Raw genomic sequence first — 25773 nt, 5'->3', positions numbered from 1 at the left:
CAGATACCACTGGATGATTTTGAGGCTCCTCCGAGGGGCAAGTTGGTGGACGGGGAGCCTCCCATATTCTATTGGCGCCATTTGGATACAGGTGGAACAATAGCGGGCCAGAAGAGAGTACTCCGAGGACTGGACACTTCTGGAGATACAGATAGCGGACGGGAGGACACTTTAGAAGATGACGGGGCTGAGTCTGTGGAAGAGGAGAGCACTTCGGCAGAATTTGGCGGTGAGGCAACAGGTAGTGGGTCCACATTCTTTACCCCTCCTTAGCTGTTAACTTTGGTGCATTTGACTACTTGCACGTTAGTCATTCCCGTGTTTGGCCAGCGCCATGCCCCAATCGTGATGACCCCTCCGACGGTGGCAGAAGTTGTCCCACAGGCAGTGACGAAGATGGTCCCACAGACAATGATAGATGTCTCGCGGACAATCGCCAAGATATTGCTGACGGTTGTAGCGGAGGTGATTCCAGTTGTACCACCGGAGCAAGTTTCACAAGCAGATGCCGTTACAGTCGAGTCTCACAGAGAGCACAATTGCCACCATCGGAGCCTGAGCCTCAGGTTCATTTGGATGTCATTGATTGTGATGCAGTTGTTACGATTTTGTCATCCTTATTAGCAAAGATCGAGCCAGCCGAGTCAGCCCAGCCAGTACAGTAGGAGAGCACGGAGCCCGTGCAGTCAGAGCAATTGGAGGTGATGGATAGAGCTAGTATCTTTTTGAGCCAGCAGTTCTGACTCACTCCTGCCAAGCAGGGTCCGTCCATCCAGTCTCCCAGGCATTCAGGAACATCACCGACAGTACCAGAGCCTTAGCCTTAGGAGGAGGGAATGCCACATGCTGTGGTTGCGCCGACAGTGGAGGAGGCGGCACCGGATGTGGGCATGGCTCCCATCGATGAGGAGGAGAATAGTGATGCGGAATGGTCATTGGAGGACTTCGCCAAGGAGGATTACGGGTCGGATGAGGACAGGTGCAGGGACTACCTCAGGACTATGAAGTCTGCGTTGAAGAAGGGACACGATGTGGCAATTCAGGCTCTGACTCGGCGAAGAGAGTGGCATTTGATCTGAGCATATATTCGTGGGGTTTGTCCTCAACGATTTCAGACTTGTTTTGTGGATAGAGGTTGGCCGGCGGTTGAGACACCAGAGATGTTGGCAGATTGGTCCACTGAGCCGGAGTTGGGACCGAGTGACACTCCATTGATGAAGTTGGCACATGAGATTGTGGGATTGTACAATGAGGTTTTCTATGCTCGGTGGCGTGCGGAGGCAGACAGGGCAGTGAATAGTATTGCATCTCAGAGATCTCTGGCGGTTGAGAGGGAGGCGAGAGAAAAGTTAGCCGCGGACTTGGCCGACCAGCAGGCAGAATGGGTAGTGGAGCAGGTAGCACTATTGAGGGATATGGCAGTGGCTATACGGGATAAGGATGCGGGTGAGCACGAGTTGCAGTTAGCTAGGAGGAAGGCTATGGATGCTGTGCTTCTTCTGAAGGAGGTCGTCGAGGTTAATTCACAGATTTAGACAGATTTGCGCATCAGGACAGAGCAGGTGTATGAGTTACGTCGCCAGCAACACTCTTCTGGGACCCCTCCTCTCTAGTATTTCTTTTGTTGTCTATAAGTTGTCTTCTAATTTTGTTAGTAGTCGGGAGACAACTTTTCTTTTGGGGGGGATGGTGTTAGCCGACTGAATTGTCGTCGGTGTTTCTGTAGCTGACGGAGTGATTGTCGTCGGTGTTTCTGCAGCCGACGGGGTGATTGTCGTTGGTCTTTTTGTATTCTGTAGCCGACGGGTAAATAGGTTTTAGCGGACATAATATTTGTGGCCGACGGACTCCTTCGAGAAGGTTCGGCGGATAGTATTTATATCCCGTCTGGGATCATTGTAAATCATCATTGATCTTATCTCAAGCATAATATAATGTTTTGGGATATGTGAATAATCTAAGGAGTTCTGCTATTCTTATCTGCTGTTCGTGTTCCAATTGTTTGTATGCATTACTTTAATTTACCCTTAGGGTAAACAATTGATAGTGGATCATCCAGACATATTACAGGATTTCGAGAAAATATGGAAACTATGGTAGAATAAACTAATGAAGAGGTAACCATCAAAGATGATTCTGCACATCCTATAAAAGGTGTAGGGACTTGTACAATCAAATTAGAATCAGGCATGGAAATTCAACTAAAGGATGTACTCTACGTACCTGAAATCAAAAGAAATTTAATATCTATTTCAGCTCTTGAAGATAATGGATATGGAATCACATTTGTGAAGGTTATTTATATAAACTATGTACTGAACCTAAACAACCTCTCATCCTTGAATCACCTAACATAAATGAAGTTTGGCACAAAAGATTAGGGCACTTACACTTTCAAGCCTTAAATTCCTTGGATAAATTGGTGACTGGACTACCCAAATTAAACTCCTCACATTGTGGAACATGCAAAGGATGTGCTCTAGGGAAAAACCCCAAAGGATCATTCCACTCTAGCACTAGTAAAACCAAAAATATATTGGAACTAATCCACTTTGATCTTTGTGGAGCTATGTCAACACCCTCTAAGGGAGGAGCCCTATACTATGTAATCTTCATAGATGGTTTCTCAAGGAAAATGTGGATATATTTCTTAAAATACAAAGAATTCAAGGAAATCCTAAATGGATTCAAAGAGTTCAAAGCTCTAACTGAAAATTACTCCGAAAGGAAAATTAATACATTGAGAACTGACAATGGAACAAAGTACACTTCATAATTGTTCAAAGAATATTATATTAGTTTAGGGATTAAGAGGGAGTTCAGTGTACCCTACAATCCTCAACAAAATGGGATAGCTGAAAGGAAAAATAGAACTATTGTAGAGGCAGAAAAATCTATGATGTTTTATCAAAATTTAGATTCCTCTTTCTATTAGAATAATCTTTATGTTTCTTTTTAATGCTCACTATTGTATCTTATTGTATTTATGTAAATATTAGAATGTTTCTAATATTTAGGTGGAGTCTAGAATAGAATGTTTCTAATCTATTCGACTCTCCTCTTTGTATATATAGATCATTTGATCTCTGTTTAATAAGTCAAGTATTCTGCCATTTACGTTTGTAACATGGTATCAGGGCTAATACTTAAATTTTTTTGAAATTTTTTATAATTTCTTCTTGAAATCATTTGTTTAAATTTTTTCAAAAAAATTTCAATCAATTTTCTCTAAAACCGGCCTAGCGTTTTTTGCCTATAGAAATCTTGAGCTAGGGTTTATAATCAAATATCATTTTATCAGAAATTTGGCAAAATCGTGGTCGGGACTAGGCCAAATTTTTTCTCTGAAAACTGCAACCCGCAAATCACGTTTTTAGTGGTAGGATTCGGCATGTTTTGATAGGTTTTTTGTACTCTCAAAATCATGTGCAACTCAATTTGGGCGTTTTTTGATTCTCAGTTTGTAACCCGCAATTTGTTGGAGAAAACTCATGATTTTGCTGCTGTATAAACTCGGAAATCCCATGCGTCTCTGCTCATGACCAAATCCTCACTTTAGAGGTCGCGTTTTTTATTCTAACATTTTTTTACAGACGGGTCTGCGATTTAAAACCACGTCTTCTACCAAATCCGCAGCCATTTGGAGGTCTACTTAGATGCTTTTTGCGTTTTTCAAAAGTCAAGATAAGCGTTTTGAGGGAGCAAACAACGTTCCAATAACAAATGTTTTTACTAGCAACCTCCATTTTTTTGCAAATTCGACTCTCCAATCCAATGGCTAGGGTTTTGCCCGAAACCTTAATTTTGGGGGTTGGAAATGTTTTTGATTGCTTATTCTTGGTGGGTTTTTCAAGATCTCAAATGTGTTGTCGAATTTTTCTAGGTGCCTCGATTTTTGAGCCAGTAGATCCGAATTGCAACAACATATCATTGAGTTTTCCGAGCTCTCTTCTGGGTGCTTCTCTGATTTTTTTGGGTCTTTCATTTTCTCACCTCAAAGTTTGTGCCATTTGAGATATTCACATATTATGAGCATCTGTATCTGCAACATTAGAAATCAAACTTAATTAAAAAGAAAGCCAATGCTGCCAAACACTCAGCAAAAAGAATCTATCTACTATGCCTTTATGGCCAGCATATCTGCAAATCATGTAAAATCTTCTGCTTGGTATATAGATTCTAGTGCCTCCCAACATTTCACTCATAGGCATGATTGGTTTGTTGAATTCACTCCCTCTTCTGACTCAGTAATCTTTCGAGGCGGCAAAGAATACAATATTGTTGGCAAGGGCAATGTTCAGATTCAGTCCAGAGGAAGAAGACTCATATTCCTCAATGTATGTTATGTTCCTGGCATGAAACATAATCTTTTGTCTGTTAGTTAGATTATGAAGCACTCCCCTTAGTTGGATGTTTTTAGTGGAAATAAGTGTTCAATTATTGATCGTGCTTCTCACACTACACTTGCTGTCGGTCTTGAGGATCATGGTATTTATAGGCTTGTAGATTCAGGCGATTCCCTTGAGTGTGCCTTCATCACCAAATCATCCACTCTCAACAGCCTCTGGCATCAATGATACGATCACCTAAACATTCAATATCTAGCACAACTTGCTCGGGATAATTTAGTCCATGGCCTACTTGATACCTAGACCTAGAACCATTGCATTTGCAGAGCTTGCCAAACAGGGAAGCAACATAGGACACCATTTAAGTATAGTGAATCATGGCGGGCATCTAAAGTACTCCAGCTGGCCCACGCTGATGTATGTGGTCCTATGAATACTCCTTTTGTTATTGGGAACAGGTACTTCTTAGTCTTTGTGAATGATTTCAGTCGGAAAATGTGGGTATATTTTCTTAAGCAAAAATCATATGGTTTTCCTATATTTCAGCAGTTTAAAGCTCTAGTAGAAAAAGAATCTGGTTCCCCCATCCATACTCTTAGGACCAATAAGGGGGGGGGGGGGGGGTCTTCTGATTTCTCTGCCTTCTGTACTACTCATGGCATTAGACGTCAGTTCACCACAGCTCACACCACTCAGCAAAACGGTGTTGTAGAGCATCAAAACTGTACCAACACAGAAATGGCTAGGGCTATGCTAGAACATAGAAATGTTACTATAAAATATTGGGCAGAAGCAGTATCCATAACTGTCTACCTTCCTAACTAGTCACCCACCCTTGCAGTTAACCATAAGACTCCTGAGGAAGCCTGGTCTGGTCACAAACCTAGGATCAACCATTTGAAAGTTTTTGGCTCTCTAGCGCATGTATGGATTCCTGATGCCAAACGCACTAAGTTGGATTCCAAATGCCAGAAACTCATGTTTACAGGATACAGTCATACACATAAGGCCTACAAACTGATTGATGTAAACACTGATCGTTTAATCTTTAGTCGTGATGTTGTGTTTGATGAGGAACTTAGACCATTTCAGCTCTCCGCCTCCCCGTTGCATTCCGATATTCATTCTTTAGCAATCTCTGACTTGGGTCCATCTATTTTATATGAGTCATCTAATGCTACTGATACACCACCTCAGCTAGCTATTCCAACAGCATCTGATATTGGCTCCTCTACTCTTCGACCAAAATGGTGGGCTCAAACAATTAGTGATCTTCGTCCCGATGACCTCATTGAGGCTAGAACCTCCAGAAATAAGAGCATTCAGCACAACACAGTTAATGTTGCTCATATGGCCAACATCCACAGTATCCCTGAGCCCAAGACATATGCAAAGGCCAAAGGAATTCCAGAATGGGAATATGCAATGGATGCTAAGCTTCAGAGTCTTCAAAAGAATCACACCTAGGTTCTTTTAGATCTCCCTCCTGGGAAGAAACCCATTAGCTGTAAATGGGTCTATAAGGTCGAGTACCATGCAGCTAGTACCTTGGACAAATACAAAGCCAAACTTGTTGCTTGAGGATTCACCCAACGCGAAGGCATTGACTATGAGGAGACTTTTGCCCCGATAGCCAAGATGAGCACTATTTGCCGCCTTCTTGCCATTGTAGCTCAGTATGGTTGGAAAGTTCATCAGATGGATGTGAAGAGTGCTTTTCTCAATGGTGAATTACAGGAAGAAGTCTACATGATGTAGCCCCCAGGTTTCAAGGTTGTTGGTTCAAAACCAAAAGTATGTAGACTCCAGAAGGCCCTCTATGGTCTTAAATAGGCCCCTCGGGCTTGGTACATAAAGATTGATTAGTACTTGGTTGCTCAGGGATTTTAGTGTAGCCTGTTGACAGTAATCTGTATATTAAACACTCTGGTAATGATAGTCTTTTTCTTGTTGTCTATGTGGATGATTTGATCATTACTGGGAGTTCAGAACATTTGATTTCAAAAATCAAATAGGATCTATGTAGAACTTTTGATATGACAGATATCAGATTGCTTCATTATTGTTTAGGTATTGAGGTTTGGCAGACTAACAATAGTATTTTTTTGGTCTCAGTCCAAGTATGCCAGAAATTTGCTTGATAGATTCCGAATGCAGGACTGTAAACCTGCCTCTGCTCCTATGGAGACTGGTCTGAAATTGTCCGCACAATCTGATTCTCCTATAGATGAAACATTCTTCAGGCAACTAGTAGGTAGTCTCATCTACCTTACAACTACTAGACCTGATCTCAGTTTTGCAGTCAGCTACATTTCACAGTTCATGATGAACCCCAAGACTGATCATTTGATTGCAGCAAAACGTGTGTTGCGCTATGTACATGGTACTTCTACTTATGGTCTTCTTTACACAAAGATGGCTACTCCTCAGCTTAGTGGATTCACCGATTCCGATTAGGTCGGCTCAGTTGATGACAGGAAATCTACTTTTGGCTATGTGTTCAGTATTGGATCTGCAACAGTTACTTTGACCAGTAAGAAGCAACAGGCACGGGCACTCTCCTCTATAGAAGCAGAATATAGAGGAGTTGTCAAGGCAGCTTGTGAATCCGTTTGGCTCCGTCAGATGCTTGCAGATATGCATATTCGTCAAACAGGTCCGACTTCTTTTTTTTCAGACAATTAGGGAGTACTCAAACTTGTCAAGAACCCAGTGTTTCATGAACGAACCAAGCACATAGAGCTTCATTGCCATTACATCTGGCAGTTAGTAGAAGATGGATCTATTCAGTTACTCTATGTCCCTACCTCAGAGCAACTAACAGATATTTTCACAAAACCCCTAGGTCCTGACAAGTTTGTTAAATTTAGGGGATCTATTGGTGTAGTAAATAGATTGAGCATTAAGGGGGGGTATTAGAATAATCTTTATGTTTCTTTTTAATGCTCACTATTGTATCTTATTGTATCTCTATAAATATTAGAATGTATCTAATATTTAGGTGTAGTCTAGAATAGAATGTTTCTATTCTATTTGAATCTCCTCCTTGTATATTTAGATCATTTGATCTTTGTTTAATAAGTCAAGTATTTTGCCATTTATGTTTGTAACACTTTCTGGGCAGAAGCATCTAGGGCAGCTGTTTATGTTCAAAATAGATGTCCACATTCCCATCTTAATAATAAGACTCCTGAAGAGACCTTTACTGGACATAAACCTGACATAAGTCATTTAAGAATATTTGGCTGCCCGGTGTACATTCATGTACCCAAAGAGAAAAGAACTAAACTAGAACCCTCCAGAAGAAAAGGAATTTTTGTGGAATATAGTGAAACATCAAAAGCATATAGAATATTCATTCTTGGACAAAGGCAAATAAAACGTAGTAGAGATGTTATATTTGAGGAAGATATTGCTTTTAAAAGAGCAAAGAATTATGATGAGCTAGAAAATCTCAATCCTACCATAAACAAAGATGTATGTTCTACTCTTGAAACTCAATCAGAACATCTTGAAGACACTTCTTATGAAAGTCCACCTAAATCAAAGTATCAGAACGAGTACCTTGATGAAGATCAAAATTACAACAATAAGAAACAACCACTTTGGGCTAAGAAAATTTTGAAGGAAGCTGAAAATTTTGCAGCACCTGATGGAACATTCGAAAAAAGAAAAAGACCCCACAAACTAACATATAATGCATGGATGAGTTAAATTCTTAATTCTGCACCGGGAAGTGTTGATGAAGCCCTCAAACAACAAGCTTGGAAGGATGCTATGAGAAAAGAATATCACTCCACCTTAAAAAATGATGTTTGGGATATAGTTCCTAGACCTAAGGGAAAATCAGTTGTTTCTTCCAAATGGTTGTTCAAAATTAAACATGTTGTAGATGGTAGCATAGAAAATCACAAAGCACGTTTTATTGCTAGAGGATTCTCATAGAAGGAAGGAATTGACTACGAGGAAACTTTTGCACCTGTACCTCGATATACCTCTGTTCGAGCTATACTAGCCATTGCAGCAACCAAAGGTTGGAAGGTTCACCAAATGGATGTGAAGACTGCATTTCTAAATGGAACAATAAAAGAAGATGTCTATCTGGAGCAACCCGAAGGATTTATAGTTCATAATGCAAAAAATCCTATATGCAAACTAAAGAAGGCTCTATATGGACTCAAACAGGCTCCTTGAGCCTGGTATGAAAGAATTGACAAATACCTCATGAGATTAAATTTCTCTAAAAATGTTACTGATCCAAATCTCTATTTTAAATATATCAATGGTGATATGATAATTTTAATTCTTTATGTTGATGACCTACTACTTACAGGAGAAGATCACCTTATTACGCAATGGAAAAGAGATTTAACTTCAGAATTTAAAATGGAAGACTTGGCAATTCTTCACTATTTTCTAGGACTGAAAGTATGGCAGAAAATTGATGGTATCTTTTTGAATCAAGGAAAATACACTGTTGATATACTTAAAAGATTTGGAATGTTGAACTGTAGACCTATGTCCACTCCCATGGAGACAAACTTGCATAAATTAAAGGAATCTACATCAAAATCCAAATTTGCAGGTCCTACACTCTATAGACAGATTATTGCATCACTTATGTATTTGGTTAACACTATGCTTTAAGTCAGTTCATGTGTGAACCTCGTGAAATTCATCCTGTTGTTGCTAAGCGTATCTTGAGATACTTGCAGGGTACTATTGGATACGGCGTTAAATACAAGAAGACTGATCTTGATTTACATGGATTCACAGATTTTGATTGGGCTGGCTGTGTGGCAGATCTGAAGAGTACATCTGGGTATTGTTTTAGTCTAGGATCCGCCATGATCTCTTGGACAAGTAGAAAAAAAACCTCCATTGCAGAAAGCTCTACTAAAGCAAAATATATTGCAGTTGCTTTGGGAACCAGAGAAGCTATATAGCTTAGGAAGCTAATTGTGGACTATTTGGAAAACCTCTATTGCCTACTACCATTCTATGTGATAATCAAAGTTGTATCAAGCTATCAGAAAATCCAGTATTCCATGATCGATCCAAGCATATTGAAATTCCTTTTCACTATGTTAGAGATATGGTAGAAAGGGAAGCCATTCAGTTAGAATATATCAACAGTGGTGATCAAATTGCAGACATTCTCACAAAGCCTCTTTTCAGAGTTAAAGTAGAGCACTTTAGAAAGAAACTTGTTATGATTGAAATGTAATTGAGACTCGGTCATTAAATTTTATTTCATAGATAAAATTATATATATATTCAAAGATGTTCAATGTGTAAACTCTTTTGTCATATGTGTGACCCTATGACTTATGGGCCCTCTACCTGTATGCATTATATTAAGATGACGATCTTTCTTATAATGTATACTTGTATTAACATTGTGAAGTGACAACTTTACAATGTTTCCTATCATGATGGATTTCATGTGACGTGATATCTTTTGTAGGTCATGATAGTAGGATCTCTTGAAACATGTTGATGATATATCATGAGACGTGATGTCTTTCAAATCATTATGTTCCTTATGAGATAATCATGGTGAGACACCATGACGTGTTATGGTAGACATCATGCAACATGATGTCAGTGCACATACCATAACAAGGATATATAAATATCATGAGACTTGATGTTCATTATACTCCTTGATATCACGAGTAAGGTGATATCTAAAATTCATACTTAGTTGTCTTCGCTAGCTAAGAGGGAGTGTTATTGAATAACGTTGGTTAGAGACTACAGATTGTACATGTATGTGTATGTTTTACATACACTCACATTCATATATAATCTCAGTTTTATTATATATATCTTAAATCTAATCAAAAACTTAATATCAAACTAAGACGAAACCTGTACATATATATTTACATTCGATACCAAAAATATGGTCTTGATCGATCCAATATGTCTCTTTATGAATAACATATCAGTCACAAATTAGTTAGTACTAACTAACTAATCTGATCCTGTAGAAGATCAGATTAATTGGTTAATACTAACTAATCAAATTGGAAACTCGTGACTATTGATATTGAAGGGTCATGACCTATCTTGGAAGGTGTCCATTGGAATCTATATATATGTGCATAGCATACATATATGACATTAAATGCTAATTATAAAATGATATTTCAATATAATATACCAAACATAGTTGAACAATGAATATAGAAAATTGAAATGTGATTCAAGAACCATAATTTCAAACTTCATAACTAATGATCATTGAACATAGTAACATACTCATAGTAAGTTGTAACATTAGTAACATTAAAATTTTAAACATAATGATAATGGTAAATAAGAAATATAAGTCACACTTTTGTACCATGTAAGTTAACCATTGATATCAAATGACAAAGATGAAAGATTCAAAATTCACTTTTCAAATTAAAAAAATGATATATCATAAAGATCAAGATGCTCATGATTACAATGAGTAGAGTAGCATGAAACAATTAAATGAAATAATGTATCATGGACATATCAAAGTGAGTACAAACTACAAAATGTCAATATTGAGAATGTAAGGATAGGAGCTCTCTTATCATCCCCTAAATTGAAGTCCTCATCACTAGACTCCTTGTGGGTAAGATAATATAAAAAAACTTTTAAAATTTTGACTTTTCAACATGGGCACTAGAGGCACCCTACTTGTCCCTTGGAAGAACCCTTCACGCACCCACACACCCCTGCACCTGCAAGGTGCACCGAACGGTGCGACCGCAGTGCAATGTTGACCCGGGGGCAATGGCAAGACATGGGTGTGTGATGTACTTGGACTCGGGACATACATGCACCTGGTGCGCTAGGGTTTTACCTTGGGTGTGCACACTCGGGTATAACTGCAAAATGCACTTCACTTATAGTTGTCAATTTGATGGTGTGGAATGGACTCTTTATTACAAAATCCTATCGATTAAAACTAAATGCGAAACTCTACCAAAATCTAATAGAATTGCCTTTACAAACAATTTCCATCTATGAACTTACATCAATTGCATATGAAGAGATCTAAAGATAGATAATCTAATAATAGATGACTTTGGGGTATAAATTAAAATTTCATAACACAGTGTGGGCTATAAAAAAAATACAAAATCTCTTCTCTTTTAAAGTATTGATAGCATAGGCTAAAAATAAGCTTCTAAATTTGTGGTCTTGATAACTCTAATAGTTTTGCAAGTTTTCATTGAATTATGGTATAAGTTTGCAAAAATCTAAAATGTTTAAAAATCCACTTTGACATTATGAATTCATTTGATAGGTACATACTTCCTTACTTGCGTACGAATCCACTATATAGAAAACTTTGAATTTGCAAGTTTGGCTTCCTTTGCACAGGAGTGCATTTTGTTAGTAGATGCATATTTGATAAATCCAATTTCAATGTTTAGTTTGTAATAAAAAAAATTGTTATTAAAACACACAATCACATGATAAGTAGGAGATATTTTCCACAGCAAGTCAAGTTTTGATATTGCTATCAGGATTTAACTGTGTAGTTTTTTAGTCAAACTCATTAACCCATATATCATATGTGAATCATTACTCATGATATATGAGTCAATGAGTTTTGCTAAAAAACTACATAGTTAAATCCTAATAGCAATATCATAACACAATCACATGTTAAAGGTGCCTACAAAAAAGGCATTTTTGTTGTATTTGCATTCAAAACTTACTTTTTTGAGTTGCACATTTCTTTAGATACCCATGTCAATATTAAATGTGCACATAAGTCTTGTTCACTATTTTGAAAAGTTGATTTTTAATTCATTATGATGTAGCCTTGCTTGCCAAGCACACAATTGTGTACAACAATCCTACTTAGTTGATCCTTGTTTGATATACGCACTAAAGCTCAATGTGCGACACTCGAGCCCCTGACCCAATTGTGACACATGCATACTAGTTTTGGTCTTTTTCTTTCAAACAAAATATAATGTTTTAGTTAGCTATATGCTTATAAAATATGGTGATTAGCATGCCTAGTGTCTGTGTGCACACATATATGTTGGCTTCTTTGATATCATAAAGGATGTCTTCCGCTTTGACAAGGACACACCTAAAATGGAATGTTTGGATTGTTAAGGATTTGTTATTTGATGACATGGTGAAAGATTATGTGCTACCCAATCATGTTGAAGACGGAAATATAAAAGGAGTAGCAACTTTATACTAGAAAGAACATTGACTATTTTATTATGAAGTTTATCTTCATGGGCCAAGGGGCTTAGTGTGTTGTTAGGCTTTGGATCTAATCAAGTATGCCACCTCGTGTGCCTTTGAGTTTGAAATCCCAATAAGTGCACGACTGCCAAGATGGAATTGTTGGCCAACCTTCCATTGTTGCAGGCCTAAGAGCAACCTTCCATAATCTTGGGCTTGAACAAGGAGTATGGCCAGTGTGCTAGGTGAATTGAGGTATAAAAGGGCAGGTGACTTTGCATGTTCTCAGAGTACAAGGGCGACCAATAGTGAGAGTATGGTTTGCAAATATTTAAACAAATTTCTAATGAGACTATTATAGGACTTTAGTTTCAAAAGGCAATGAATTATTTGGATTTCAATGTGAATGAAGTTTATGGATACCATGGTGTAAGTGTGATATATGTAGTATGGTTTATGGTTTTATGTTAGGGCCTAAACTAGGTTTCTTCTTTTAGAAGGCATCTCAATTGATTTTCATACTCTTAAATGTTCTATATTTCTTATTCTATTTGGAATTTTGTGTTATAGGGAAGAACATAGAAATATCCCCAAACGGGGCATTTGCAGACAAAAATATTAAATAGATCCATATAATGCTTGATTACTTGAAATCTCTCTTGTAAAGGATGATTTTCTTTACAACTAGATTACTTGACCAACATCTACAAGGTGGTAAGGTCCATGATAGTAGCAGGGTTGTGAATGAGTAAGGGTTTCGATTGTAACTCCTCAAGCTTGGCATAATGGTTTTGGGTCCATTTCTCACGATTGCTTAACAAGGTGCTTTTCACTAGGTTCTCCCCCTCTTGGTCACATCATGCCATCCATCTGATCCATAAGGTCTTCCATTAGATCTAAATAGCCATACAACCATTGTAGTGGGGTACACTTTCTCTAAATAGTATAGAACAATTATACATGATATTCTTTCCTTATAGCTTGATCGAAGACATATTCATGGTAGAGGGGCACCGAGGCTTCTAGCTAGTTTTTTGGACCATGGACCACTCCTTGACTATTAGAGCTATTAGTGTGGAAGCTCGTCATCTCTCCTCGAAGGTTTACTATTTCTTTGGGGATTATGCAAGGTAGTCAACTCCATCCTTAAGACAATGTTATTCCAAAAACTTCAGAACATTGGTATTTTGAGAACTCTCTTGGGTGTCATCATGAGAGACTCTCTAAGGCATACACATACTTCTTGATGGCCTTGGTTCTTTCTGCAAGCTACGATAGGTGCCAGTAAGCCTAAGGTAAACCAGGGCGATGGTCTTCAATTGTCTTAACACCTCTCACCTCTTCTTTTAATTCCAAGGCAAGGAGATTGAGATTGCTTCCTCTTACACTTATCCTAGGGTCACGTTTTCAAGCCTTTGTTTTAGCTTGAGATAGGTAGTGCAACCTTGTGTCAATAAGGGCTATGGCTCTCTTGCGTTGGTTGAGGGACTGTGCTTCAGACATCATTTCTAGCCCAGAAGGTCAAAGCTAACTCTTTGGATACTTTAATCAAATCAATTATGCTCTATGGTTCCATAGTTTAGGGGCCATGCTTAGTGGAGTCAGACTAGGCTTCTGTGGAGTGGGTCCAAACGCTTCTTTGGCATATTATAGGATGTAGATAGTCTACCCCACAAAATATTGTTCTTGTTGAGTTTGGGATAATTCTTTTAGACTTGGTACTATATTTTGATATGGTCTAGTTCTTACATCGTCTATGGGGGCTTTGCAAACTCCTTGGAGCTTCATTGCCTATATTCGTAGTTGGCCTATTTCTCTTTGGAGGCTTCTACGTGTGTAGACTCCATTAGTCAGGCCTGTTATTGGTTAGCCCAAACTTTGACTCTGATGGGGTCTCTTAGGATCGAGATTGCACTATTCATTAGATACACCATCTCATCTTCTATCACCCCAAAAGGAGCTCAACATGCATATTAGGACGAACATTTACAAACAATATATTCACACTACCTAGACTTGCCCTCCAGGGGGCTCGATTTAACGATGGCATTCTATGCAGAGCATTTTGTTAAGTTACAGGACAGGATCATTGTGCGCCCCTTGTACCTGTCTCTTGCTCTCTAAATCTCTCTTGGTTCTTTTAGAGTGGGTTTTCATCGGCTACGTGTCCAGACCAACTAACATTTCACTGGGGGGATAAGATCTACTAGCTATGTGAGTTGGGGGAGGCTAACACAGAGACACTTCATTTTCTGCTACCTCTTTGTTTTGAGATCAGAGGGAGATTGTCGTCAGTAGATTTTGTATTTTGTAGCTGACTGGGTTATGTCGTCTGAAATTTTGTATTTGGTAGCCGACTGGGTTATGCCGTCGAAAATTTTGTATTTGGTAGCTGACGGGGAGATTAGGATTGTTTGTAGCTGACGGACCCCTTCTGGAAGGTTCGACGGAAAGTATTTATACACCCTCTTGGGTCATTGTAAATCATCCTATCTAATCTTATGCTTTGTGTGTAATCTGTTGGTATATGTGAGGAGTACTGTTTTTGCTGTTCGTGTTCATTATCAGTGTGCATTTCTTAATTAATCTATGTGGTAAACATTTGGCGCCATTGTCGGGGAACAAACCTAGGTCACTCGCGTTAATCAGATCCCGATGGATGATTTTGAGGCACCACCTTGGGGAAAGTTGGCACAAGGAGAGCCTCCGATATTTTATTAGAGACATTTGGACACGGGTGGGATAGCAGCGAGACAGAAGAAGGTATTTCGGGGATTGCAGGTGGCTCAAGGGGACACTGACAGTGGATGGGAGGAGACTTCGAAGAGCAACGGGGCAGAGTATGAGGAAGAGAGTACTTCTGCGAAGGTTGGTAGCGAACCAGCAGATAGTGAGCCCACATTTTTCACCCTGCCACAATTGTCAACTTCGGCGCACTTGTCCGCTTCCACCTCACACATTCCTCCTTTTGGTCAGCGTCTTGCACCGGTCGTGATGACCCCGCCAGTGGTAGCAAATGTCCCACGGGTAGTGGCAGAGGGTGTCCCACCGACGACAGATGTTGTTGCACTGACGACCACTCCAAGTGTTACTTTCTCCACGGCCGTAGCAGATGTTGTTCCAATTGCACTAGTGGAGCCAGTATCACAGAGGGTAGAGTTGCCAGCATCGAAGCCTGAGCCCCAGGTTCGCTTGGATGTGATTGATTGTAATGCAGTCGTCACCGTTTCGTCCTCCCTGTTAGCAGCCGCCGAGCCAGTACAGACAGTCTAGTCAGCCCGGCCAGCATAGCAGGAGGAGAGTATGGAGCCCGCATAGTCAGAGCAGCCGAAGGTGATGGATAGAGCCAGTGCTTTCTTGACACAGCAGTTCTGACTCATCCCTGCCGAGGTTGGTCCGTCCATCCAGTCCCCCGGGCACCTAGGAGTATCAGCTATAGTACCAAAGCCTCAGGAGGTGGGGATGCCACAGGCCAAGGTTGTGCCGAGAGCAGAGGAGGCCGCACCAGATGTGGGCATGGTCCCCGCAGATGAGGAAGAGAATAGTGATGTCGAGTGGATGATGGAGGGTTTTGCAAAGGAGGATTATGGGTTGGATGAGGACAGGTGCAGGGACTACCTCAAGGCTATGAAGGTTGCGCTAAAGAAGGGACACGATGTGGCATTGCAGCCTATGATTCGGCAGAGGGAGTGGCATTTGGTTCGAGTCTACATTAGGGGGATTTGTCTCTAGCGGTTCCGTTCATGTTTTGAGGAGAGAGGTTGGCCAGCAGTTGAGACGCTGAAGATGTTGGCAGATTGGGCCAGTGAGCCAGAGTTGGGGTCGTGCAACACTCCGCTGGAGAAGCTGGCGCATGAGATTGTGGGACTATATAAGGAGGTTTATTATGTTAATAGACGCACGGAGGTGGACAGGGCAGCGGACAGGATTGCAATCGATAGATCTCTAGCAATTGAGAGGAAGGCTAGAGAGAAGTTCGCGGCAGATTTGGCCAGTCAGCAGGCAGCATGGGTGGCTGAGAGGGCAGCTTTGTTGAGGGATAAGGAAGCGGCTGTGCGGGATAAGGATGCAAAAGAACAGGAGTTGCAGTTAGCTAGGACATAGGCTATGGATGCAACGCTTCTCCTGAAGGAGGCCGTCGATGTTAATTCATGGATACAAAAGGATTTGAGCATCCAGACGGAGCAGGTCTATGAGTTGCATCAGCAATAGCATTCTTCAGGGGCACCACCTTCTCTCTAGTATTTTTCTTTTGTTGTATGTGGGTTGTCTCCTATTTTGTTAGTCGTCAGGAGACGACTTTTCTTTTTAGGGGGGATGACGTCGTCGGTAGATTTTGTATTATGTAGCCGACTGGGTTATGCTATCGAAAATTTTGTATTTGGTAGCCGACGGGTAGATTAGGATTGTTTGTAGCCGATGTACCCCTTTTGGAAGGTTCGGCGAAAAGTATTTATACACCCTCTTGGGTCATTGTAAATCATCCTATGTAATCTTATGTTCTGTGTGTAATCTGTTGGCATATGTGAATAAAGGAGTACTGTTGTTGCTGTTCGTGTTCATTATCAATGTGCATTTCTTAATTAATCTATGCAGTAAACAGAGATTTTGTTACTTATTCAGAGGGGCTTAGTCTCTCCCAACCTTCTTTACGTATAGAGATTAGAGGTGTCTTTCACTCCATCTTTAGAAGACACGAGGGCTCAGGACCACACCCAACAACACCTTCTCTCCTTGAGATTGCATTCCGATCAACTCATCACCTCATTCTTTACAGTGGTTTCCCCCGTACAAGGCACTAAGTGGGCATTGGATCCCCCATTGGGATCTTCTAGGGTTGTGAGACCACGCAGATCCTCTAGTCAACAATTGTCTTCTTCTGGTTCCAACTCCTCCAAGGGCTCTCAGAGACGTGATCTCCTATCCTACGACCTATCTATCAATTGTGGGCTTTTTTCTGGTCGATTGGAGCAAGTAGTCAAATAGTTTAATCAGTTTGATGGCTTTCGCTTGCTTTTTTTGCTTTGGTTCTTTGGTTCTTTGCTCTTTGCTCTATCTTTCTTCTAGATAACGTTGGTTTTCCTAATGTATATTGGGTTGTTGCGCTTTATTTGACAATCCATTAGACCCTTTTGTTGGGCGTTTGTTGAACATTATCTTATCTTATCTTCACTATCGTGTTGCTCATTAGTGTATGGGATCACTTGCTTTGAGCAAAGACTAACATCTCAAAACAATTTGTAGATAGTGCTACTTTCTCAAACATGGATAGACTTGTGATGTGACATTTCTCTCAACTTTTACCTCAACGGGTTTCTTGTTAGTATCATGCTCTTGTATGTCTTCAACAATAGATTCAACTTGTTGGCATATATCTACTTCTCTTGGGCCACCCCCATCGCTATAGGTGCAAGTGCACATTGTGATATTTTTCATTAAAAACTTAAAAGGGACTACTTTGGCCTTGGATATTAGATGCATCCTAGGGTAGGGGGATAACTTACTTGATCCTCTTGAACTTTAACACTACTTGATACCAATGATACTCGAAAACACATTTCCACACTAAATGCCCAAGTATCGGAAATGGAAACCTGTTAGGGGACTTGAGGCAGCTGAAAACATTTCAGAGCAATCCTTGGTCATGCAAAACAATTGGAAACCATCCAGGAAAGTCAGACATGGTCATTATAATTTTTCAAAACCGTTGACCATCTCCAGTATGACTAGGAACAGCTAAAAGTGTCTCCATCCGTCCCTTGAACTGTCAGCTGTAGCCTCCTGTAGTAGTTGGAAAAACATAATTTGAAAATATTTTAATCGTGTGTGGACGTCAGTGCAATCCTAAAATGTTTAAATATTTTTAAAGTATGCATTTATGTTGTTATTTGCCTCTACTAACTCAACCTAAGGAATTCCATTATTTCATTGTCTCCTGAAAATTTATTTCTTCTCTATTGACCTAGTTCGCTGTTGCGTGAGTGGGTATTTCATTGTTGGTTTTGCAATTTGCCAGGTTGCATATATACTAGCCCATGTATATTGATATCTACAGGGTTTGATTTTCTGGCCCTAGTGATCAATATTGTTTATGATTGAGTTTGTAGAGCAATTGTTTAGTTCCATTATTTTCTTTTCCTAAATAGAGATATAACCGAGTATGTTAGTAGAAAATAGAATGTGAAGTTGTTAATAAATTGAGACTTTGACAGGTTGATACTTAGTTGTTGCTACTATTTGGAAGCCTTTGGTTGTTTCAATGAATTATATCTATGAATGTGTGATATTCAAACTTGAACTCTCATTTGATTCGTTTAATGCTGTATCCTTTTAATAAATGTTTTTATGTTATTATGTTTCTATGATGAATGTTACAATGTTATACAATTCGTGAATTCTTTTTGAAATTTCAAATTTCCATATAGCCATCCCCTACTTCAAGTGAATAAAAAAACTTCTCAGAACCTGTTTCCCTGCCCCCTTGTCCTAGAAACTCGGGGTAGCATAGCTTGATACACAGTATTGAATCTGACATTCATAGTTATTGATAATGGCATCAATGGTGTCACTATTTCTATACCTGAGAATGATACATGATGATCTCCAATTTTGCTTAGGATTTCATATTCAGAGTCCTTGTTTCCCTTTTGGTCAATGTACTAGTTTCTTGACCATTTAAGTGGCTGGCACCTTGTTCTTTTTTACATTTCTTTTTTTTTCTTCCTCTTTGGGGGACCTTTCTAGGGTTCTCATGTAATTTATATTGTAAATTGTTATACTCTCGTCTTATTCCAATAGTTGTTGTCATTTGTGGACGTTAAAATAATTTCTTATGTTCTTCTTGATGACATAGGTACACTATTTTTTACATGGCAAGCTTGTATGCATGGTCCAAGAATGCCACACAAATGGGCCTTCACCCTACTATGAGTTTGAATATTTGATACCACAAACTTAAATCTTAATGTACCACCCACCACCAATGTTTGGCTTTATTATATCAACATACTTCCAAAGAGTAGAATACAGGTCTATTTTGGAGTGGGGTTGATCTATGGAGGCAGAACTAGTTGTCTTTGTAATTTCTGTCAAAAGTGTTTTTTAAAACAATAGGTGAAATAAATGAAATGAAAAAATAATTGAAAACCTTCTTTATTCAATATTTCAAGCATATACAACCATAAAAGGATGAAAGAAAACCAAGAAGAATAAAAAAGGAGAGAGTTCATCTCAAAACAAAATTGTATGGGAGAAAATTATAACAACACAAGAAGTGTGAGATTACTAGAAAAGCAAAACAAAACAAAAAAATGACACGAGAAAGTAGACAGCTTCATTACAGTTTATACATGGTCCGGTGTTTCTTTTAGGCTTGCTCCAGCTTTGCTTGGGGTGAATCATAAAAACATCTTACACTAGATAAAGCCATTTTGATCTGAACTATGAATTTGGCGTAAAATAGACCTATCAGGGGGCAGATGCCAGCAAACTGGCAGCATAGTTTTTTGTTGAAACAATGTCTTGAACTTGTTTGTGAGACTATACAATAATGCACCAAATGGCTTCAGTTCACATACACTTTGGATGGGCTCATATTCAGAATATCAAATTTGTCTTCTTTTAGTTTGTTGAGTTATATTTGCTTTCTCTCAACTCAATTTTATTTGAAAAATTCAATTGCTAATATTTAAATATAATCTTCATAGCTATTGCCTAAATTTGGAATTCTGGAATTCTTTTGCCATTTTTGAATTTTTTTTACAATGCCCCATTGCACTATCTCTATAAATCAGAGAAGCACTGTTTAGTTGCCATACATAAGCCCAAATATTATGCATGGTATGATTGAGAATCAAGGTTACTAATGAGAAGATGTGGCAAGTTTCACATTCCATTGTCAGTGTGCAATTCTAGCCAGTGGTCAGATCAATGCTAGCTAACTTTAGAAACCGACTTCTTGAATTCTCGTATATTTAAATTTTGATATGATGGAAGATTTTCATGCAAATTTTGCTTTATCATTAAAAATGATATAATCATAGGAGCTTCAAACGTCTAGACATACTTTTGTTTCATTTGAAAATTTCGAGCATCCTAAAGCATTTTATGCTTGGTGGGATTCCTGTTGATTGACTTTCATCTGAACTAAATATTCTGAAATGTAGATTCATTTTGCAAGTATTGATCTGGAACTACATTCAAAATATGTGCCTGGTGGTTCAGAGACAATTTTTGATGTTGATCGTAGAGTAGGTCAGCGGACACAGGTTCTTCAACTTCTGCCAGAAGATAGGTTTCTCTGCAGTTTCAGTCATATCTTTGCTGGTTGGTCAAGTTTCTTCCCTACTAATTTGTCTTCCAAAAGATTTATTTATTATTTATAATGTCTGTTTCAAATTTTTTATTGTTTCTGATATGTTCATTTCTAATTACCATCTTGTATATCAAACAGGTGCATATGCAGCTGGTTACTATAGCTACAAGGTCGGTAGCCTTTAGCATGCATTTGTTATTTTTTCAGCCATCTAAATTACTCTATAGTTTAAGTTTCTTTCATTTATAGCTTTAGAATCCTATGAACAATATCTACTCAAAATATGCAGTCGGCTAGGTTTAGCCAACTCTGATGTTCTGGAATTTTCTTTTGAATGATTGTTTTCTCAAGCCAGGGTGTTGTCTCACTAACCTTAGATGTGTCAGTATAGTACGTCACAGTCCTTGACATCTTGCATGCACTTGACTTTCTATGTCAACATGTGTAGATCCTTTATGTTCAATCGCTGCCAAGGAAATACTCAATGCTGCTACTGTAATCTTGCTTGCCACCACTCTAATAGGCAATTAAGGACACTCAAGCATTGTGTGTAATAATATAGTTAAAATCCTCTGTTATAACAGTTCTTTCTCTTGTCAATTAACAGCAATGAATAACAGTTCTTGGCACCAATTATACTACTCTCAAACCCTAGATCAATTTGCAGTAGAAAGTAGGGCACAATTCATTGGCATGAGATAACCAACTCAAAGTACAAGAACTGATAAGATTACAATTCTTTTAGCAACAACTCCTTAAATCCTTGATTGTTTTCAAACTCACAAAATAACAAATAAAATAGAATGAATATTCAACTCCAAGAGCTTGCTGTTATAATATTTCAATTCAAATGGTTTCTCCTTCAGACCAAATGGCTAGTGGCTTCCTGTTTACACTTTTCGCTTAAAAGGCTTCATTTCTCATAGAGCAACTTCATGTTATAATTAAATTTTACTTATAATAAAGCCACTTTATTAATTAAACTCACCCATTACTCCAAAATTAACCCTTCTATGATATGTTGGTATCTTGACACACAAGGTTCTTGTGTCATGCGCCCATGATTTAAAACTTTTCATCCTGATTTTGACAAGCTATAACTCTAAGGAGCCCATTAAACGATTTCAATTAAAATAGCAACTTTAGTCAATATAATTAAATTATAACCAATAGCACACCCAACTTTTGAAAATGGCCTTACAACATTGGAATTGAAAATTGGATGGCACAAGAGTGATCCCAATGATAAAAGGTGATGAAGGGTCCTAATCAGGTGACTTACTAAAAATAGACACTCCCTCCAAGAATCTTGTATCCCAAACCAAAAATCAGAAGTAACATTTGAAAGCATCGTATAACTCCTTTAAATCATCTAAGCTCTTTGGAATCATCTGTTGACTCACTATAAAGAACAAGCCTCTCAAAACAGATCCAAAATTTCCATTTGGCCAATGGAAAGCCAAATAACTCCACAACAAGGTCCTAAACACGAGTATCATCCTACAAGGACCCAATGATAGGCTAAATCAATCAATTTGATGCAACTCAAAAATGGGGACATTATAGTCTGCCTTCTCTAAAATTGCTTTTCACCAAGCACCCTTGGAGAAAAAACCCATCATAGTCCACTCGGATCTCAAGGGTGAAGACTGTGTAATATCCAAGATGTGCATAACTGATTTTTGTATAATCAAAACCCAAATAGCTGACATCAATAACATAATCATCTGGAACTAGCTATAGGCACTGATGGAGAAGACAACTCAATGGAACTCAACCCAAGTGAAGCGCCAACTCTATCAACACCTGAGTTCCACTATAATTGAAACTCCAGTTGCACTACAAAGATAGTAACAACCATAGGTGCCTGTGATACAACCGCCATCTCCATCCTCTGCTGAGTTGTTCTAGATCTGTCAATACTGCGAGTGATCTCACTTGTAGGTGATCCCATCTGCAAAAGATGGTGCAAGCCCATCCCACAATGGATGGTATGATCTTGGAGTTGATCCACACCGATGAACCAACAAGTCTTCCAAGTGTGCATCAAAGGAGAAATGATGAGCACTCGCAACGGTAAACTTGCGATAAATTGCTCCAATCGCTGTCAGTGGCTCATTACTGGCAACTCGAGAATCAAATGATGGCTCCAATCTTTGATCTCGAACAACGGATTGGGTAGATTCTCTTCCAAGCCTCTCTATATAGTATATTACTATTTATCGTGCCGGGTAAAGAAATCAACGCACAGAGAATAGATATGAAGCAGCAAAACTTTATTATATTCGTATATGCCAAACATTACATTATGCTCAATCCGAACTGATGATTACAATGCTTCTTGAAGGGGGTATAAATACTATCCGCTGAACCTTTCCGAAGGAGTCCGTCGGCCCGATACAACATGTCGGCTACGTAATATAAAATCTACCGACGACATCATCCCCCCCAAAAAGAAAAGTCGTCCCCTGACGACTACAAAACAAAACTCAAACAACTAATACAACAATATTACTTTGTCATTCTTTCCGTTGCATCTATAGCCTTTGCTAACACAATACTGACTCCTCAAGCTAACCTTGATAGCCACCTGTGCTGCTTTCTTTGCTTCCAACTCCTCGGTACCCTGAGCCAAGTGTCACTGCACTGCCTCCGACTGAATGATCAGCTCCTCCCGAGCTCTCTACGCATCCACCAAGACAGCCTCATGGCCAACACCTACTCTCAGTGCCTCTGGTACAAAGACACTCCATGCCTGCAGCAACTCCAAGTCTTCTCAATTTGTCAGACTCCCACGATTGATATCTGCAACGACTGGGGGTCCAGGGGGCAATGCCCTCGGTGGGGTCGAGGGGCAGCACCAAGACCAAATTAGCACTTCGAAACTTACACAAACTGCATGGAATACACTATTTCTGTCATTTTCTGCCGATTCTACACTCCTTTTGGCAATCGCTAATGCTTCCGCTTTCCTTTGGTATCCTCCGTTACTCATTCTAAGCATGCTTGATTTGTCGACGTTTTTAATTTTTTTTATTAAAGAAAACCTCCCACCATCCTCTGCCATGTTACGCCAATTCCTTATGTGTCAGCCGACTGGATTGTTGTCAGTGTTTCTGTAGTCGACAGGGTGATTGTCGTTGGTGTTTTTGTACTTTGTAGCCGACGGATAAATGGTTTGTAGTGGACATAATGTTTGTGGCCGACGGACTCTTTCTGGAAGGTTCGGCGGATAGTATTTATATCTTGTCTGGAATCATTGTAAAGCTTCTATTATTATTCATCTTATGAAACATAATGTATGCGAATATAATTCTGCTATTCTGTTCCATTGTCTGTATGTGTTGATTTCTTTACCAGTACGGTAAACATTTGGCGCCGTTGCCTTATGAACCTGGAAGGTGGGAGGAATGAAAATTAATGCCAAATCAGCTTAACAAGGATTGGAATAAGGTCAAGGGAAAAGATGGAATCCGTACTGCGCAAGAGAATTTAATTCTGGCACAGCAAGCTGAACGCCGACGGAGATTCCAGAAGATTGCCAATGGAAACAGAAGCGCAGAGGAATTGTTGGAGGAGACTCGACAACGGGTGGAGTTGGTGGAAGAAGCACGGGAGGAGTTCTTGAATTTGTGTTCGTCGAGGGAAGAGAATTCAGATGGAAGAGCATCGACTCGCATGGCTCGGAGTGCCGAGGGAGCACGAGCGTGGAGTGATCTCTTCGTCCGGGATACACTTCCACGGGAGACAAATTCAGAAGATCCTTTTTCTTCACCAAGGTTCGCAGTTGTTGAGTCCGCCGGTGTGGGAGAGCAATCCGTCGGTGTGGGAAAGCAGACCGCCGGTGTGGGAGTGCAGTCCGTCGGTGTGGTAGTGCAGTCCGCCGGTGTGGGAGAGCAGACCGCCGGTGTGGGAGTGCAGACCGCGGGTGAGGGAGACCAGTTCGCCAGTGTGGGAGTGCATATCGCCGGTGTGGGAGTGCAAAGCCATGGTGTGGGAGTGAAGAGCGGCAATGTTGCAGGACCGAGCAACGCCTGCTTATAGAAACCAATCATGATGGCGGGATCGAAAGAGAAACTACCGAAGTTCAATGGCGATGGTACGGCCAATCCCATTCGACATTGCAAAACATGTGAAACGATCTGGAAGGCAAATGGGATAACTGATGAAGACGACTGGATGAGGCAATTTTCGGCCACCCTACAGGGCATAGCAATTGATTGGTTTACTGATATAGATCGACAAAAGTTAAAAAGTTGGGATAACATTAAAAAGGAGTTTCTGGCAGAATTTAAACTGTTGCGGGATGATAATGAAATTGTAGTAGAGATCTTCAATACTAAGTAGGGGAAGAACGAAACCATCCGCGTTTACGCCAGGAAATTAAAAGATTTGATAAATAAAATGGAAAGTAAGCCAGTAGACGGACTTCAGAAAAGATGGTTCGTGGAAGGCCTACGCTCGAAGTTGCGGAGGAAAATGAAAATTGTGCCACCGTCATCATACATGGAAGCTTATAACAGAGCATTGGACCTCGAAAGTGAGTAGAAAACAAAGAAGAAGAACACTAGCTCATCTAATTCTGATGACGACGAGTCTGCCGGAGAAGATAGCAGCGACGATGAAGGCAGTAGCAAGAAGGTCCGCGCTTTACAGAAGGACATGATCCGCATTATGGAGTTTAAAAACATGCAGAAGGAGCCAAAAGGCAGTGAGCTGTGGTGCACGGAGTGTAAGACCGACGGTAATACTAAAAGATCGTGTCCAAAGAACCAATTTTGTGACATTTGTTAGATCATATGCCATTTGACAAAAGAGTGCCCCTTTAACATGAAGACAAGAGGATCTCCACAGGTGCTTTTTACAGAGGAGGCTTCCCCGTCGGGCAGTAGCGGAAATACGAATAGCGCAGGT

At 39.7% G+C, this 25773-nt stretch overlaps 1 protein-coding gene across 2 annotated transcripts in view; it reads left to right on the top strand.

The window, feature by feature from the left end:
• Window positions 1–25773, top strand: part of LOC149551146 (putative cytosolic oligopeptidase A) — a 251797-nt gene that overhangs the window by 173140 nt on the left and 52884 nt on the right. The window contains exons 13-14 of one of the 2 annotated variants that reach the window (XM_089786726.1): window positions 20711–20870; window positions 20998–21029. In XM_089786726.1, coding sequence (XP_089642852.1) covers window positions 20711–20870; window positions 20998–21029 — 192 coding nt within the window. The remainder of the gene's footprint in view (window positions 1–20710; window positions 20871–20997; window positions 21030–25773) is intronic. The other variant, XR_016352686.1, reaches the window with a different exon arrangement.

This window comes from Cupressus sempervirens, chromosome 6 (assembly GCF_028749045.1).
Source record: "Cupressus sempervirens isolate cs-2001-9-10 chromosome 6, ASM2874904v1, whole genome shotgun sequence".
Lineage (NCBI taxonomy): Eukaryota > Viridiplantae > Streptophyta > Pinopsida > Cupressales > Cupressaceae > Cupressus > Cupressus sempervirens.
Note: the sequence above shows the minus strand (reverse complement) of the source record. Positions and strands in the feature narration are given on the sequence as shown.